Source organism: Oncorhynchus gorbuscha, linkage group LG19 (assembly GCF_021184085.1).
Source record: "Oncorhynchus gorbuscha isolate QuinsamMale2020 ecotype Even-year linkage group LG19, OgorEven_v1.0, whole genome shotgun sequence".
Taxonomy (NCBI): Eukaryota; Metazoa; Chordata; class Actinopteri; order Salmoniformes; family Salmonidae; genus Oncorhynchus; species Oncorhynchus gorbuscha.
In genome coordinates this window covers 64039296-64058389 of record NC_060191.1, presented here as the reverse complement: position 1 = coordinate 64058389, position 19094 = coordinate 64039296, and the positions used below count along the sequence as shown (strand labels likewise).

General features: G+C 45.8%; 1 protein-coding gene across 1 annotated transcript in view; it reads right to left on the bottom strand.

Moving 5' to 3' along the window:
- Window positions 1-19094, bottom strand: part of LOC124005266 (roundabout homolog 1-like) — a 485264-nt gene that overhangs the window by 419516 nt on the left and 46654 nt on the right. Inside the window, 1 exon segment of the mRNA XM_046314363.1 lies at window positions 14028-14120. Coding sequence (XP_046170319.1) covers window positions 14028-14120 — 93 coding nt within the window.

The window sequence follows — 19094 nt, the reverse complement described above, 5'->3', positions numbered from 1 at the left end:
GTCGTTTGACTTAGCAAACGAGGATCGGATGTCGTCGACCTTCTTTTCAAAATGGTTGACAAAGTCATCTGCAGAGAGGGAGGAGGGGGAGGGGAGGAGGATTCAGGAGGGAGGAGAAGGTGGCAAAGAGCTTCCTAGGGTTAGAGGCAGATGCTTGGAATTTAGCGTGGTAGAAAGTGGCTTTAGCAGCAGAGACAGAGGAGGAAAATGTAGAGAGGAGGGAGTGAAAGGATGCCAGGTCCGCAGGGAGGCGAGTTTTCCTCCATTTCCGCTCGGCTGCCCGGAGCCCTGTTCTGTGAGCTCGCAATGAGTCATCGAGCCACGGAGCGGGAGGGGAGGACCGAGCCGGCCTGGAGGATAGAGGACATAGAGAGTCAAGGGATGCAGAGAGGGAGGAGAGGAGGGTTGAGGAGGCAGAATCAGGAGATAGGTTGGAGAAGGTTTGAGCAGAGGGAAGAGATGATAGGATGTAAGAGGAGAGAGTAGCGGGGGAGAGAGAGCGAAGGTTGGGACGGCGCGATACCATCCGAGTAGGGCAGTGTGGGAGGTGTTGGATGAGAGCGAGAGGGAAAAGGATACAAGGTAGTGGTCGGAGACTTGGAGGGGAGTTGCAATGAGGTTAGTGGAAGAACAGCATCTAGTAAAGATGAGGTCGAGCGTATTGCCTGCCTTGTGAGTAGGGGGGGAAGGTGAGAGGGTGAGGTCAAAAGAGGAGAGGAGTGGAAAGAAGGAGGCAGAGAGGAAAGAGTCAAAGGTAGACGTGGGGAGGTTAAAGTCGCCCAGAACTGTGAGAGGTGAGCCGTCCTCAGGAAAGGAGCTTATCAAGGCATCAAGCTCATTGATGAACTCTCCGAGGGAACCTGGAGGGCGATAAATGATAAGGATGTTAAGCTTGAAAGGGCTAGTAACTGTGACAGCATGGAATTCAAAGGAGGCGATAGACAGATGGGTAAGGGGAGAAAGAGAGAATGACCACTTGGGAGAGATGAGGATCCCGGTGCCACCACCCCGCTGACCAGAAGCTCTCGGGGTGTGCGAGAACACGTGGGCGGACGAAGAGAGAGCAGTAGGAGTAGCAGTGTTGTCTGTGGTGATCCATGTTTCCGTCAGTGCCAAGAAGTCGAGGGACTGGAGGGAGGCATAGGCTGAGATGAACTCTGCCTTGTTGACCGCAGATTGGCAGTTCCAGAGTCTACCGGAGACCTGGAACTCCACGTGGGTCGTGCGCGCTGGGACCACCAGAGTAGGGTGGCCGCGGCCACGCGGTGTGGATCGTTTGTATGGTCTGTGCAGAGAGGAGAGGACAGGGATAAACAGACACATAGTTGACAGGCTACAGAAGAGGCTACGCTAATGCAAAGGAGATTGGAATGACAAGTGGACTACACGTCTCGAATGTTCAGAAAGTTAAGCTACGTAGCAAGAATCTTATTGACTAAAATGATTAGAATGATACAGTACTGCTGAAGTAGGCCAGCTGGCAGTGGGTGCGTTGTTGACACTACACTAATCAAGTCGTTCCGTTGAGTGTAATAGTTTCTGCAGTGTTGCTATTCGGGGGCTAGCTGGCTAGCTAGCAGTGTTGTTTACGTTACGTTGCGTTAAAAGAACGACAATAGCTGGCTAGCTAACCTAGAAAATCACTCTAGACTACACAATTATCTTTGATACAAAGACGGCTATGTAGCTAGCTATGTAGCTAGCTACGATCAAACAAATCAAACCGTTGTACTGTAATGAAATGAAGTGAAAATGTGATACTACCTGTGAATGCGACCGGGTTGTTGAGTCTATTCAGAAGATGTTGGCTAGCTGTTGGCTAGCTAGCAGAGTCTCCTACGTTAAGGACGACAAATAGCTGGCTAGCTAACCTCGGTAAATTAAGATAATCACTCTAAGACTACACACTCTAAACCTAAACAACACAATTATCTTGGATACGATGATACGAAGACAGCAAAGACAGCTATGTAGCTAGCTAACACTACACTAATCAAGTCGTTCAGTTGAGTGTAATAGTTTCTCCAGTGCAGCTAATCAGTGGACGTTAGCTAGCTGGCTAGTGAAGACTACGTTAGGATGGCGAAATACGATAATTACGCAATTATCTTTGATACAAAGACGGCTATGTAGCTAGCTGAGAAGAAATTGCTAAGATTAGACAAATCAAACCGTTGTGCTATAATGAAATATAATGAAAAAGTTATACTACCCGCGGGAGCGAAGTGCAGATGCGACCACTCGCTCCAACCGGAAGTCCTGCACCTACTCCCAAGGACTGTGGGCTCTCCTTCTCCAACGTAAGATATTTAAGTGTGTTAACCCTTGCGTGTTAACCCTCACAAAGCTGCCAGCCCAGAAGGCATCCCTAGCTGCGTACTCAGAGCATGCGCAGACCAGCTGGCTGGAGAGTAAACGGACATATTCAATCTCTCCCTTGCCCAGTCTGCTGTCCCCACTTGCTTCACGATGTCTACCATTGTTCCTGTAACCAAAAAAGCAAAGGTAACTGAATGAAATGACTATCGCCCTGTAGCACTCACTTCTGTCATCATGAAGTGCTTTAGACTAGTTAAAGATCATTTCACCTCTACCTTACCTGACACCCTAGACCTACTTCAATTTTCTTACTGCCCCAATAGAGCCAAAGAGGAAACAATCGCCATTGCATTGCACACTGCCCTATCCCATCTGAACAAGAGGAATACCATGTAAAAATGCTGTTCATTGACTATAGCTCAGCCTTCAACACTATGGTACTCTCCAAGCTCAACATTAAGCTTGGGGACCTGGATCTGAACCCTGTGCAAGTGGGTCCTGGACTTCCTGACGGGCCTCCCCAGGTGGTGATGGTAGGAAACAACACCTCCACTACGCTGATCCTGATTACCAACAACGACGAGACAGCCTACAGGGAGGAGGTGAGGACCCTGGCAGTGGTGTCAGGAAATACATTCTCCCTCAACGTCAACAAAACAAAGGAGCTGATCATGGACTTCAGGAGACAGCAGAGGGAGCACGTCCCTATCCACATCGCCGGGACCGCAGAGGAGAAAGTGAAAATCTTTGTTCCTCAGAGTACACGTCACTGACAATCTGAAATGGTCCACCCGTACAGTGCCTCTTCAACCTCAGGCGGCTGAAGAAATTCCTCTTGGCCCCTAAGACCCTCTGAAACTTTTATAGATGCACAATTGAAAGCATCCTGTCAGTGTTTTTAGATTTTTTTGCAAATTTATTAAACAGAAACACCTTATTTACTTAAGAGTTCAGACTCTTTGCTATGAGGCTCGAATTTGAGCTCAGGTGCATCTTGTTTGCATTGATCATCCTTGAGATGTTTCATCAACTTGATTGGGTCCCACCTTTGGTAAATTCTATTGAATGGACATGATTTCGAAAGGCCAACACCTGTCTATAAAAGTAACCACAGTTGACAGTGCATGGCAGAGCAAAAACCAAGACATGAGGTCAAAGGAATTGTCTGTAGGGCTCTGAGACAGGATTGTGTTGAGGCACAGATCTGGGAAAGGATACCAAAACATTTCTTCAGTGTTGAAGGTCCCCAGGAACACAGTGGCCTCCATCATTCTTAAATGGAAGAACTTTAGTATCAACAAGACTCATCCTAGAGCTGTCCTTCCATGCAAACTGAGCAATCGGGGGAGAAGGGCCTTGGTCAGGGAGATGACCAAGAACCCGATGGTCACTCTGACAGAGCTCCAGAGTTCCTCTGTGGAGATGGGAGAAACTTCCAGAAGCACAATCATCTCTGCAGCACTCTACCAATGAGGCCTTTATGGTAGAGTAGCCAGACAGACATATGACAGCCCTCTTTGGGTTTGCCAACAGGTACCTGAAGGACTCTCAAACCATGAAAAACAAGATTCTCTGGTCTGATGAAACCAAGATTGAACTCTTTGACCTGAAGTCCAAGCGTCAAGTCTGGAGGAAACCTGGCACCATCCCTATAGTGAAGCATGGTGATGACAGCATCATGCTGTGGGGATGTTTTTCAGCGACAGGACAGAGTGACTAGTCAGGATTGAGGGAAAGATGAACGGAGAAAAGTACATAGAGATCCTTGATCAAGACCTACTCCAGAGCATGTAGGAACTCAGACTGGGGCGAAGGTTCACCCTCCAACAGGACAAGAACCCCAAAAGCACACAGCCAAGACAATGCAGGAGTGGCTTTGGGAAAAGTCTCAATATCCTTGAGTGGCCCAGCCAGAGACCGGACTTGAACCCGATCTAACAACTCTGGAGAGAACTGAAAATTGATGCGCAGCGACACTCCCCAGCCAACCTGACAGAGCTTGAGAGGATCGGCAGAGAGGAATGGGAGAAACTCCCCAAATGCAGGTGTGCCAAGCTTGTAGCGGCATACCCAAGAAGAGCTGAGGCTCTAAGGCTGTAATCGCTTCCAAAGGTGCTTCAACAAAGTACTGAGTAAAAGGTTTGAATAGTTATGTAAATGTGATATTTTTTTTTTCTTCTTTTAAATACCTGTTTTTACTTTTTCATTATGGGGTATTGTGTGTAGATTGACGATGGATATATAAATATTTTTAATCCATTTTAGAACAAGACTGGAACCTAACTGTAACGGTGTTCGTCTGTCGAAAGAGAGTTGGACCAAAATGTGGCGTGGTAGTTACTCATGTTCTTTAATGAAAAAACAACAATACATGAAATAACTAAATATACAAAAACAACAAATGAAACGCGAAAACCTATACAGCCTATCTTGTGACTACAAACACAGAGACAGGAACAATCACCCACGAAAACACTCACAGAATATGGCTGCATAAATATGGTTCCCAATCAGAGACAACGATAAATCACCTGCCTCTGATTGAGAACCGCCATAGGCAGCCATAGACTAATTAGACACCGCACAAAACCCCAAGACAAAAACACACCACAATAACCCATGTCACACCCTGGCCTGACCAAATAAATAAAGAAAACACAAAATACTAAGACCAAGGCGTGACACTAACAAAATGTTGAAATATTCAAGGGGTCTGAATACTTTCCAAATGCACTGTATGAAAAGAAATATGACGCAACCATTTAAAAAATGATTGAAAATGTGTTGAAATCAATGTCGGCCATTATTTGAGCTGAAGCGAGAGAAAATACACTCCGATTTCCGGTATGAAATGTTACCTCTTCACATCTCATATGTTGCCGGACTACAATATTTTATCTAGGTGCGTTAATAAGTACATGCTGTGTTAACTTCTGCATGTTCAACTGCCTACGTACCGTAGATAGCAAGCACATAATAAGTCAATAGGGCTAACTGGCTAACTCCTAGTATTGTTAGCTAGCCATATAGCAACAAAGAATTGTTAGCTAGGTACCCACAAAGATTTTACATCTATCTTGTATAATATTAATTTTAGGTCATCTTTGCTTGTTAAACTATCTGGTTAGCAACATTATTACGATTCACATATAGCTAGCTGATAGTTATGAAGTAAATTGCTTGCCAATGTGTGGCTGGAAGAAGGTTCAGTGAATGGGGGGTGAAGAGTGAGGTAATACAGTCGGGGGAGTGGGAGGTAATACAGTAGGGGGAGTACGAGTGCTTCTCAAATGTATTGTTTCATCCATTCTCCACACTCTCATCATCACAAGAACATACTCAAGAGAACGGAGAATGCACCCGGAGCATGAGAGTGTGCAGCACGGTTGCATATTGAGAAACACCCATGTTCTCAGACCTAACACTACCCACTGGGCACACACTGGTTGAATCAACATTGCTTCCACGTCATTTTAATGAAATTGAACCAACGTGGAATAGTCGTTGAATTGATGTCTTGACACAGTGGGTACCTCCCTTTGATTCATCTCCTTCAGAAACCACCAGTCAAACATAATGAATGAATGGATGGGAAAAATGATCCTCCTAAAGTGTGTACCTTGATCTTTTGAGAGCTAAAACAAATATTCAAACCATTCACTTTGTTTCCTCGCGGTATTTGTTTTCTCATGGTTTCACAAAAAAATCTATAAGTCTCTTTCATTATATATATAAAAAAGCTGAGATCAATGACCTGTACTGCCACAGAAATGGAAATGAAGTCGGCCATTTTATTTTTGTGGTTTTCCAAGTGATTCTACACTGCTCCTTGAACGTTTCCAATTGTATACTTATAATATCATTGTTAAGTGGTTGAGGGAATGGTTTGAGAGAGGCCCAACCACAGTGACAGATCTCTCTAAATGGACCCAGAGTATAGAACAACACAACACAGTGCTTCATGCTAAAAGCATTGCTTTCATTTCTCAAATAAAACGGCTCTTCTCTCTCTCCCCGGTGCGATCACCTGCCAAAACAAATGGGCTCTGTGATGAATGTAATAAATATGATCGGTGGGAGATCTGGTTCTGATGACCTCACACCACGTGCCAATGTCCTGAGAACAGGTGCTGAACCACAGCCAGCGACCACTGACACCCCTCTCCCAGCACTCCTACGTCCCAACAGCACTGACAGAGAGCCACAGACATAGTGTTCATCTGTGCGAGGTGTGCGACTGTGCAGCTTCATACATACCCATTAAAATGAGTAACAGTTGTCCTAATCATATAGCTGACAGTTACGGGACTCATCTCTCTTGTAAAGCTAGCTGGAAGGCAGAGCAGAGCTGCAGGGTGTTTGTGGACTCATAAAGAGGCCTAATTGACCAGGAGGCTCAGCAGACACATGCTCTGACTGTAGAGGAGGCTAGTGGGAGGAGCTATAGTAGAATGGATTCATTGTGACGGTTGGAATGGGACTAATGGAACGGAGTCGAACATGTGGTTTGCATATGTTTGAGGTGTTTGATACCATTCCATTCATTCCATTCTAGCCATTACAATGAGCCCATCTTCCCACATTTTCTCCCACCAGCCTCCTCTGGCTGACTGATACCAGGGCTGGGGGTCAATTCGAATTGAAGACAGTCCATTCAAGAAGCAAACTTAAATAACACTTCACTATTTGAAAAAATGCAATGCAATCTTCATCTGCCTCATCACACCAACCCCTATAATATACTATACTTTACTATACTATACTATAATATTCTATACTTTACTTTACTATACTATAATATACTATACTATAATTAAGCAATAATATATTGGCCATATCCCACAAACCCCCGAGGTGCTATTATAAATTGGTTACCAAAGAAATTAGAACTGTAAAAACAAATGTTTTGTCATACCCATGGTACACAGTCTCATATAACACAGCTTTCAGCCAATCAAAATTCAAACCACCTAGTTTATCATTTATGATAATATACTATATTTCACTATACTATACTAGGTCACCCCTCACAGAGCAACAGAGAATACTGCCGAACACTGACCTCTTTTTCAACTGCATAAATACATAATCCTGATGTGTGATCACAAGTCACAAGTACAGACAAGTACAGGCATTGCTATCAGAACCCTCAGCACAACCCAGCACACCTTAGGCTAAGGTTGAGGCTACAGGGGCTCTCCTCTCCCACCCAGCACTCTCTGATCTCTCCATTGTGTCAAGGTGGAGGTCAGGTTAGAGGAGAAGACACAACCACACAAGGTGGGGGAATGAACACCCCACCCATGGCAACAACCTAGCTACTGAAATCAGCAGTGACATTGATGCACTAAAAACAACATGGCTGGAAAACAGGACAAAGAGTTCCTCATCCCTGGATGACTTTTCTTAATATTACCAGTGGTGTAAAGTACTTAAGTAAAAATACTTAAAAGTACTACTTAAGTAGTATTTGGGGCTATCTGTACTTTACTTTACTATTTATATCTTTGACTATTTTTACTTTTACTTCACTACATTCCTCAATAAAATAATATACTTCCTACTCCAGACATTTTCCCTGACACTCAAAAGTACTCATTACATTTTGAATGCTTAGCAGGACAGGAAAATGGTCCAATTCACTCACTTATTAAGAGAACATCCCTGGTCATCCCTACTGCCTCTGATATGGAGGACTCACTAAACACACATGCTTCCTTGATACATGATGTCTAAGTGTTGGTGTGCTGGCTATCCATAAATAAATAAATAAATAAAAAACAGAAAATGGGGCCATCTGGTTTGTTTATTATAAGGAATTTTAAATGATATATACTTTCCCTTTACTTTTGATACAAGTGTATTTTAGCAATTACATTTACTTTTGATAATTAAGTGCAATTAAAACCAAATACTTTTAGACTTTTATTCAATATTTTATTGGGTTACTTTCACTTTACTTGAGTCATTTTCTATTTCTAGGTATTTTTACTTTTACTCAAGTTTAACAGTTTGGTGCTTTTTCCACCACTGAACATTACACGCTGTCCCCTTCAATTTGGGTAATCAAAAATGCACCTGCCTGACAGTCATGAAGACACCATATGGACATCCAGGCACAATACAAAGGGAGGCATTAAATCTCCCTCCCTCCCTCCCTCCCTCCCTCCCTCCCTCCCTCCCTCCCTCCCTCCCTCCCTCCCTCCCTCCCTCCCTCCCTCCCTCCCTCCCTCCCTCCCTCCCTCCCCACAGCTGGTGTAGAGTGTAGCCTATTCACATGATAGGCAGAAAAACACTGTAATTACCCAGGAGTCTCTCTGTTTGGATATGAGATGGGTGTTGGGGAGGACAGTTATTAACACTTAGCAAAATCAGACCCACTTTACACCTTTCCTTCCATGAAAATCATAACATCAGCCATTAAACCAATGTAATTCATCTAACCCTGAACCTCAAACATGGATGTTCTTGTTTTTAGGTTTAATTATTATTTGTGTACTTGTTTGACATTTATACTGCACTGTTAGGAGCTAGTAACACAAGCATTTCGCTGCACCTGCTATTACATCTGCTAAAACTGTGTACATGACCAATATTTTGACTTGATTTGATATTTGGATTTAAATCATCTAACCCCATTCTCCCTCTTTTTAACCCCCATTTCTCTCTCTTTATTTTACTCAATCTTATTCCCACTCCAACCCCTCTTGACAGCATTAGTGGAATGGCTAATAGAGCTATTTCCTGGGACAGCGGTAAGTTAAGCTGTGAGGATCAGAGAGATGAAAAGAGATTGGACAGGGAACAGGGTCACCATCCAGTTTCTGTAGCCCTACACAAAAGGATCGCTCCAAACTGGATCAGCTCTACACACGAACATCACTCTCTTTCCCTGCATCATGAGCACCGGGCCACTTATGAGCAGAAAAGAGGGTTGGTGTGGAGACATGACACACACAGGGGATGCAGCACCGTAGCGATGGCACTCTGGTGTAATGTATGTGGGTGGGCTGACACAGGCAGGCAGGCTGATTGGTTTGCAGGGTGGAGACTCAAGGCCAGAGCAGGGTATGTAACGAGAGGAGAGGACGGATGGGGAATAGAGCTGTACATCTTTCTCACGGTAAAGCTGTCAGCCAGCCGCATAGTGCCGCTCCACCTCCACATCAATCAGGGATAAACAAAGTCATGTAACCCATCCACTCACCCACTCACTCACCCACGCACCCACCCACCCACTCACCCACCATGGGCCATGAATAACAACACAGCCCACAATACAGACCTCATGGACACAACATAGGACAATGTGCCCTTACTTTGATCACTTGCAATACAACTAGTAGATCCCTGAAGCAGAAAGATAAGGGTGCAGAAGTAGAGAGATGGAGAAGTCTAGCCTGACATTCTCCATCACCATCTATTCAGTCAGAGAAGGAAGTACCGTCTCTCATTCAGACCATCTCTAGTTTCCCATCAACCCATCTGTTATTACAGTGCATGTCTGACACTAGACATTCAGGGGCACACACATGGAGAGAATATGAAATAAAGCGGCTGTCTAGACCCATTCTGTTCTACAGCCAATCAACAGTGGCAGTGCGGCGACCTTCAATTTCCTCACTTTCCTCTGCGTCTTTATTTCCAGAAACGGACAAATAGATCGTCAGGCAGCGTTGTGATCGCTGCCATCCTTTGTGATGTGTGACAGACGCAGTGGTAGTTGTGGACAGTGAGGGGAGATGATCTGAGATGGACTGCTCTAAAGTCAAGCTCAGCCTTTCATGCTACAGCAGGAGAACCACAGACCTGTCTCCTCTCCTTTCTCTGTCTTTGTGTCTGTCACTGCCAACTACACTGCAGTGTGGCAGCTAACATACTGCAAGTGCTGCTGGGGGTTTAGCATGAAACTTTAATTATTCTGTTTTGAATCTGGTCGCTCTCCTTTATTATGGACATACATTTACAATGCACTTTGACTTCAGGATGCAATTTGTGAGAGCTGGATGTCTGGCTGGCTGACTGGTTGGTTGGTTGGCTGGCTGACTGGCTTGCTGACTGGCTGGCTTGCTGGCTGACTGGTTGACTGGCAAGGCTGGCTGCTGAGAGTAATAATCAAGTCTGTTAGAGGAGCATAAAAAACACCAATCTTAACACTCAGGTAAACTTCAGGTCAAGAGTGTGCCACCACAGATTGAAAGAAAGAGATCATAGGAGGAGATCATCCATACACACAGTTAGGCTGATAATAAAGGCTTTATCGTCATTCTTCAACAAATCAAGCCATTCCAATCTGTTATTATCCTAGTAGTTATCAACGTGGACATGTTACAATGAACATACCACCTGCTCATATTAGATACATATGTGTTATAACTATGAGTAAAGTGTCATTTATTTACAGTAACCCTAAAGCATGAATCTAGAATGTGGCTCTGAGACCACCATCCACGGGGGACGCACAGACCAAAAAGCACAGACCAAAAAGCACAGACCAAAAAGCACAGACCAAAAAGCACAGACCAAAATGCACCTCCCAAAAATTCCGAACCAACGTGTCTCCGGTATGTGTCCTCTATGCATTTGATTGTGTTGACAGTTGGAGAAAAAAGCTTGAGCTACGTTTAGAATTTGAACAGTATGAAAGCCAACGGTCCAATAGATTGCTGTGCGTATACGGATACGTTTGGTACTCTGATAGAACCTTAATACAAAGGTCAGACCGCATCATACTTCTGTAGGGCCCTGTATGGAGTGGGGTCACAGCGAACTTGTCCTCTCCTGGGGACAGGTATTACCCTGCTGTCATTCAGCTCAATGTCCTCTGTTGTCTGTTGGGATCTGCCACTTACCTCAGCCACATGGTGAGATTTACCTCATAATCAATGGACTTGTTTCTCAATCAAGGACACAATGATCACAAGGGGGTTCAATGGCAAAAATAAAAGCAGTGAACCACATGAAGGATCCGATACTTTACCGTGTGGCCCTCTCAAGGTGAACTTCAATTGAACTCCTGCTAAAAAGTGGCAGCTTTCAAACTAATCTGCAGGTCAACCCAGGCAAGCAGTGTGTAAAAGGAGTCCTTGGCTGTAGCCCAATCTGTCCTAGCAGCAGCAGACTGAATTATTAGGTCACCTAATAGTTTCATTTCCCTGGCTGTGACAGATCGATTTCCCTCATTCCATGCACAGCTGGATTAAACGGCCGGATTAAAGATGATCTCCTGGAACTGTCATTATAGCAGATTAATGAGGGGGGCCACTCAAACAGGTTTAAACGCCTCCCACCCTGACCATGAACCCATATGCAGAGAGGCAGAAATTATATCATTTTTCCAGATTAAATCTTCATGTGAATTATGCCAAAACAGGGCAAACAGTTTTAAAGAGCAGTATGTAACTCTGATCTGTATCCAGTTCAACAATCTAATAGTGACACAACAATACAGAAATAGAGGATTTTAGCTAGTCCATGTTCTGTATGTCAAGGCACAGAAACGGTGAAGCAATACAGACATACCAGTCTGTATCAGCTTTAGATGATATCATTTTCACATGTTTCTGTGACACTGGCAGCGATCCCCGTATTTACTGGGGATCTAAAATCTTTCCTTCTTGGCGATCCTATCCTCCACCACACACGCTGATGGACCCTGGTAATGGCTCTAGCAGTTCATATTGAACTTCCTGTTCCTGCAGGAGTCTTCCTGGAGCCTAGAGAGGCTGTGTGTGTGAGGTCCGGTAAATCACCAGGGCTCCTCACACACAGTGACAACACAGTGGAGACACTTCTATTCCCCTCATGTCAGGAAGACGAAGCAAAAACAAACCAAACACACGCCTCGTCTGTAATCAGCTCCAGACCGTGTGTGTGTCTGTGTGTGTCTGTGTCTGTGTGTGTGTGTGTGTGTGTGTGTGTGTGTGTGTGTGTGTGTGTGTGTGTGTGTGTGTGTGTGTGTGTGTGTGTGTGTGTGTGTGTGTGTGTGTGTGTGTGTGTGTGTGTGTGTGTGTGTGTGTGTGTGTGTGTGTGTGTGTGTGTGTGTCTGTGTGTGTGTGTGTGTCTGTGTGTTTGTGTGTCTGTGTGTGTGTCTGTGTGTGTGTCCGTGTATGTGTGTCTGTGTCTGTGTGTGTGTCTGTGTGTGTGTGTGTGTCTGTGTGTGTGTGTCTGTGTGTGTGTGTGTGTCTGTGTGTGTGTGTCTGTGTGTGTGTCTGTGTCTGCGTGTGTCTGTGTGTGTGTGTGTGTCTGTGTGTGTGTGTCTGTGTGTGTGTGCTGTGTCTGTGTGTGTCTGTGTGTGTGTGTCTGTGTCTGTGTCTGTGTGTGTGTGTGTGTGTGTGTGTGTGTGTGTGTGTGTGTGTGTGTGTGTGTGTCTGTGTGTGTGTGTGTGTGTGTGTGTGTGTGTGTGTGTGTGTGTGTGTGTGTGTGTGTGTGTGTGTGTGTGTGTGTGTGTGTGTGTCTGTGTGTGTGTGTGTCTGTGTGTGTGTGTGTGTGTGTGTGTGTGTGTGTGTGTGTGTCTGTGTGTGTCTGTGTGTGTGTCTGTGTGTGTGTGTGTCTGTGTGTGTGTGTCTGTGTCTGTGTGTGTCTGTGTGTGTGTGTCTGTGTCTGTGTGTGTGTGTCTGTGTGTGTGTGTGTGTGTGTGTGTGTGTGTGTGTCTGTGTGTGTGTGTGTGTGTGTGTGTGTGTGTCTGTGTGTGTATGTGTGTCTGTGTGTGTGTGTGTGTGTCTGTGTGTCTGTGTGTGTGTGTGTGTGTGTGTGTGTCTGTGTGTGTGTGTGTGTGTGTGTGTGTGTGTGTGTGTGTGTGTGTGTGTGTGTGTGTGTGTGTGTGTGTGTGTGTGTGTGTGTGTGTGTGTGTGTGTGTGTGTGTGTGTGTGTGTGTTAGCTCAGTCCCTCAGGTTGGTCCCATTTCCTATTCCTCATCACCCCACAGAGCCCTCTGACCCTGGGAGACACCGTCTATGTCAACTGAAACACCACTCAGCACACTGCACCTCGGTCTCCCACACATCTCCTCTTTCTGTACTCACAAATGGAAACCTATCTAGTCTCTGGTCATTTATTCACAAAATGATCAACACGTTTGATTTCCATTTCTCTTAGGTAGTGTTGGAGCTCAGAGGGAGACACAGGCAGTTTGCCTTATTCAGTTACTCACAGTGTTCTGTGCATTAACATGGTATACAGTGAACAGGGGAATTCGTAATGCTTATATAGAAGATGTCTACACTAAGATCATTCACCTAAATGCACATTGTCATCTCTGATAACTAGACAATAATGTCACGATTACAACTTTAAAACCACGTCCTTCCATTAGTCACTATTGTGCCTCACCCAGTGTAATCAATTCCTCCAACCTCACATTATGAATGACTAATGTTTCACAAATACAACTTTGAGCAGCATAAAGACTTACAGATGGATGGATAGGCTAGAGAGAACATGAGAAAACTCAAGAGAACCTCTGATAGAAAAGTATGTGTTGCAATAAGAGGGAGAGATGACTGGACATGACAGAGTCATTGGAAACATTTAACTGAGTCAACACACACACACACACACACACACACACACACACACACACACACACACACACACACACACACACACACACACACACACACACACACACACACACACACACACACACACACACACACACACACACACACACAAGGGTTGACCATAGTAACAGGAAGCAGCATCAGTACCTGTGTAGCCCAGGGAGTTGTCATCCTCGTGTTCTGAGGTGGGGGCCGAGGTGGCCCCTTCACTGGCCCCGTCCTGAGTGGCAGCGCCCGTGTCTGTCGGAAATAACACCACAGAGACTGAGACCCCTGGCACACTCTCATTACCGGACACGGCCAGTGCCCATGCCCCTATGCCCATCTGGCACAGGCAGCACAACACACTCAGCAGTGCCAGGCTCAGAGGGTGCCACAGCCCACCCACCCGATATCCTCCGTGGGAGGGACCACCCACCCACATCTCTGGCTGTATCCAAGATCCAACAGTCGTCAAGATAATATCCAACGAGACTCTAACTGAGACAATAATAATCCTGGACAGTAGTGCCACAGTGTGTCAATCAGCTTTCTTTTAAAGATCCGTCAGGGAAGGCTGTCAGTCTCAATGGGAGAGAACTGTCAGACTGAAGGGTTGTCTATCTCCTAGGCTCTGTGGTAGTGTGTCCCCATGCTGCGTTGTGGTGTGTATGTCTCTGTGTGTGTGTGCAGAATGGGAGTCCCTCTAGCCTCCCAACAACCATGACTGGCTGCACTCCTGAGGGACCATATGGGCAGGGCAGAGTGGGGAGGGTTAGGGCTTTAGGACCCAACCATACACACACCTACACTCTCTCTCTCTGTAACACACACACACACACACACACACACACACACACACACACACACACACACACACACACACACACACACACACACACACACACACACACACACACACACACACACACACACACACACACACACACACACACACACACACACACACTGCTGCCAACACTTATTTTTACAGCCAATTAATTGCTAATCAGTCCTTTGATTGTGATCCCTCTCCCGTCACATCAGTATTTTGGCTGACTGTCTCTTCAGCAGACATGGTGACAGATTTGTGTTGTTTGACAGGCCGTGTGAGGGCGGGACAGAGGGGGCAGGGGGGACAGGGGAGTGGGTGAGGGAGGGAGGGAGGCCAACAGGGATGGGCGTATGGCTAATGGGGAGATGGGGGCCATTGGGGCGTCTGTGCCCTCACGATGGGTAGCCGTGGGATAAATCAGCCTGGGCCATGCCCACTCTCATTGTGGGCCTCTGACAGGGGGTTAATTTGGGCTGGGGGGAGGTGGGGGGGTTAATAAAAGGAGGTCTAAACCATCCAGCTGACTGAAAGGCAGTGTGTCGGAAGTGTCTGTTTCCTCAATGGGATCTGGCATCAGTGGGGATAAATAGCAGACTGAATAGATCATTGGAGAGCACTTTGAATCACTAGACTGTGTAACAGTATGACACCTATTCCCCTTGTCTTAGTTCTTTCTATGGAATTCTGACAGCATTAAGAAACATAGCATTTTGAATGAACACCATAAATACAGCACAGTATGTCAAGGCTAAAAAACAGTTTTGACAAATTTGGCGACAAGAAAACAACATGCTAGAGACATGTTGGAGAGGCGTTCCACATGAATGGAGTGGTCCTGCTCCCTTCTGGTCCTGTAGTGTTGTAGTTAGAGCAACGCCGGGACAGTTGAAGAGCCCCATGCTGGGACCATCCTAATATCAGAAACGTCTCACTCTGTGCTTTATTACTGTTTACACAAACAAGTGATTCTGCTCTGCTCCGACTGACACAACTACAACACAAACAGAACCAAGGGGAGGCAACAAGACAAACAGAATCATGCACATATAGACACAGACAAGGTTCTGAATCAGGCTCAACACAGAATGGAACACAGACATCCAGGAAGACAGAATGAGTTTCTTTGTCTGTCTGATTTAGGTTTTGACACATACTACATTTTATTGCAACTCTGGACAATCACACTTGATTCAAACTGTCAACTAATCATCAAGCTCTGAATGAGGTGTGTTTGCCAAGGGCTCCAACGAAGCGGTGTACTGTTAGAGATACTCGAGGACCAGGGTTGGGAAACACTGTATTATGACACCAGTTCCAGGATAAACCAGATCTCTGATGTTGTTGTTGTCATCAACACCTCTAAAGCAGAATAATTACACCCTGCCTGTCTTTATTATTATTATTATATTAAATCTTCATGAGGAAAATGACAGCTAATGTAACAGAAGACATGGCTGGCATTTGTAACCTAATTAAAACAAAAACAAATTAACAAATCATTTGTTCATTCTGATTCTAAAATATAATTAATGATCTGTGACCTTAAAAACAAACCAGTTTCAAATCAACATAATACCAGTAAGGGGTTATATAATGATGTTATTCCCAGATATATCCAAGAGAAAATTTAGTTTTCTGTGTTAATTATAGCAGCAGAGGATGACGTCCCAAAGATGATTATATTACCCGTTAATCCTGAATGGGTTTAGAACACTGTAACTCCTTGAGTTGTTTAAAACAGGGTAGGTCTTCCCTTAGAGATTTTCATGATTCTCATATTTTCCATTTCCCTGTGCCCCTGGGCTTTAGATCTCTTCCTGCAATCTCTGTTGTGCATCTGCTGTCTTTGGTGGCCTCCTCTCTCAGTTGTTCATAGGCTGGTCCACAGCCAGGCCTCCTCTCTCAGTTGTTCATAGGCTGGTCCACAGCCAGGCCTCCTCTCTCAGTTGTTCATAGGCTGGTCCACAGCCAGGCCTCCTCTCTCAGTTGTTCATAGGCTGGTCCACAGCCAGGCCTCCTCTCTCAGTTGTTCATAGGCTGGTCCACAGCCAGGCCTCCTCTATCAGTTGTTCATAGGCTGGTCCACAGCCAGGCCTCATCTCTCAGTTGTTCATAGGCTGGTCCACAGCCAGGCCTCCTCTCTCAGTTGTTCATAGGCTGGTCCACAGCCAGGGCTCCAATTAAAGGCCACTTCAGAGTTATTAACAGGTGGTGTACTCAGCTGCCCCGGGGCTCTTGAACGAAAACACGGGAGCCCTTTGGAACCCCCCCACCCCCCACCTCCAACCCCTCTAGTCACAGAGCTGCACCATATCTCATCTCCCCTGTTGGCTGATTACTAGAGCCCATGTGCTGATAACTAATTGCTCTCAAACAGATACAAAGTAATGCCTGCTGCTCCCTGGTCAAACCTGGCCCAGCCTCTCATCCCCCAGCCTCTCAACCCCCATCCTCTCATCCCCCAGCCTCTCACCCCAGTCTCTCAACCCCCAGCCTCTCATCCCCAGCCTCTCAACCCCCAGCCTCTCATCCCCCAGCCTCTCATCTCCCCAGCCTCTCATCCCCCAGCCTCTCATCCCCCATCCTCTCATCCCCCAGCCTCTCATCCCCAAACTTTCATCCCCCAGCCTCTCAACCCCAACCTTTCATCCCCCAACCTCTCATCCCCCCAGCCTCTCAACCCCCAACCTCTCATCCCCCAGCTGTCATCTCCACAGTCTAACACCAAAAGAGCCATCTGTTTTCTGGGTCAGTTTCCACCCTGTCTGGACCTGGCCACGGGGAGCTGGCCAATGGGGTCTCTTTGTAACCGATGGCCTCAACCCAGTGCTCAGGACTCACCAATCATACTGCTCTAAATGATGCCATGTTTCTCTGCAACTATGAACAACTAAATAGAGGTTTGCAAAACAGCAATAATCAGCTGTAGAGGACATCACGCACAGTGAAACATGGCAGCCCAGTCATCATCATGTCTTTGTTTTTGCCCTTGTGCTTCTCATTGCTTCTCATTGCTTAGGCTGACAAATGAGGAGGAGCGGGTAATTGATGTAAATGGAGGAGCTGGTAGTTGATGTGAATGGAGGAGCTGGTAGTTGATGTGAATGGAGGAGCTGGTAGTTGATGTGAATGGAGGAGCTGGTAGTTGATGTGAATGGAGGAGCTGGTAGTTGATGTGAATGGAGGAGCTGGTAGTTGATGTGAATGGAGGTTCAGGTAGTTGATGTGAATGGAGGATCAGGTAGTTGATGTGAATGGAGGATCAGGTAGTTGTTGTGAATGGAAGAGCTGGTAGTTGATGTGAATGGAGGTTCAGGTAGTTGATGTGAATGGAGGAGCTGGTAGTTGATGTGAATGGAGGAGCTGGTAGTTGATGTGAATGGAGGAGCTGGTAGTTGATGTGAATGGAGGAGCTGGTAGTTGATGTGAATGGAGGTTCAGGTAGTTGATGTGAATGGAGGATCAGGTAGTTGATGTGAATGGAGGAGCTGGTAGTTGATGTGAATGGAGGATCAGGTAGTTGATGTGAATGAAGGAGCTGGTAGTTGATGTGAATGGAGAAGCTGGTAGTTGATGTGAATGGAGGAGCTGGTAGTTGATGTGAATGGAGGATGAGGTAGTTGATGTGAATTGAGGTTCAGGTAGTTGATGTGAATGGAGGTTCAGGTAGTTGATGTGAATGGAGGTTCAGGTAGTTGATGTGAATGGAGGAGCTTTTAGTTGATGTGAATGGAGGAGCTGGTAGTTGATGTGAATGGAGCTTCAGGTAGTTGATGTGAATGGAGGAGCTGGTAGTTGATGTGAATGGAGGAGCTGGTAGTTGATGTGAATGGAGGATCAGGTAGTTGATGTGAATGGAGGAGCTGGTAGTTGATGTGAATGGAGTATCAGGTAGTTGATGTGAATGGAGGAGCTGGTAGTTGATGTGAATGGAGGATCAGGTAGTTGATGTGAATGGAGGTTCAGGTAGTTGATGTGAATGGAGGAGCTGGTAGTTGGTGTGAATGGATGATTAGGTAGTTGATGTGAGATAGGGGAGGGAGAGGGAGAGAGAGAAAGAGGGATGGAGGGATGGAGGGATGGATGGATGTAGGGAGAGAGAGGGATGAAGGGAGAGAGACGGAATGGAATGTGAATGGAGGATCAGGTAGTTGATGTGAATGGAGTATCAGGTAGTTGATGTGAATGGAGTATCAGGTAGTTGATGTGACTGGAGTATCAGGTAGTTGATGTGAATGGAGTATCAGGTAGTTGATGTGAATGGAAGGATGAAGGGAGAGAGAGACAGGAATGAGAGAGAGAGAGAGAGAGAGAGAGAGAGAGAGAGAGAGAGAGAGAGACAGAAAGAGAGAGGGAGAGATTGGGGAGGTAGAGAGAGGGATGGAGGGAGACAGAGATAG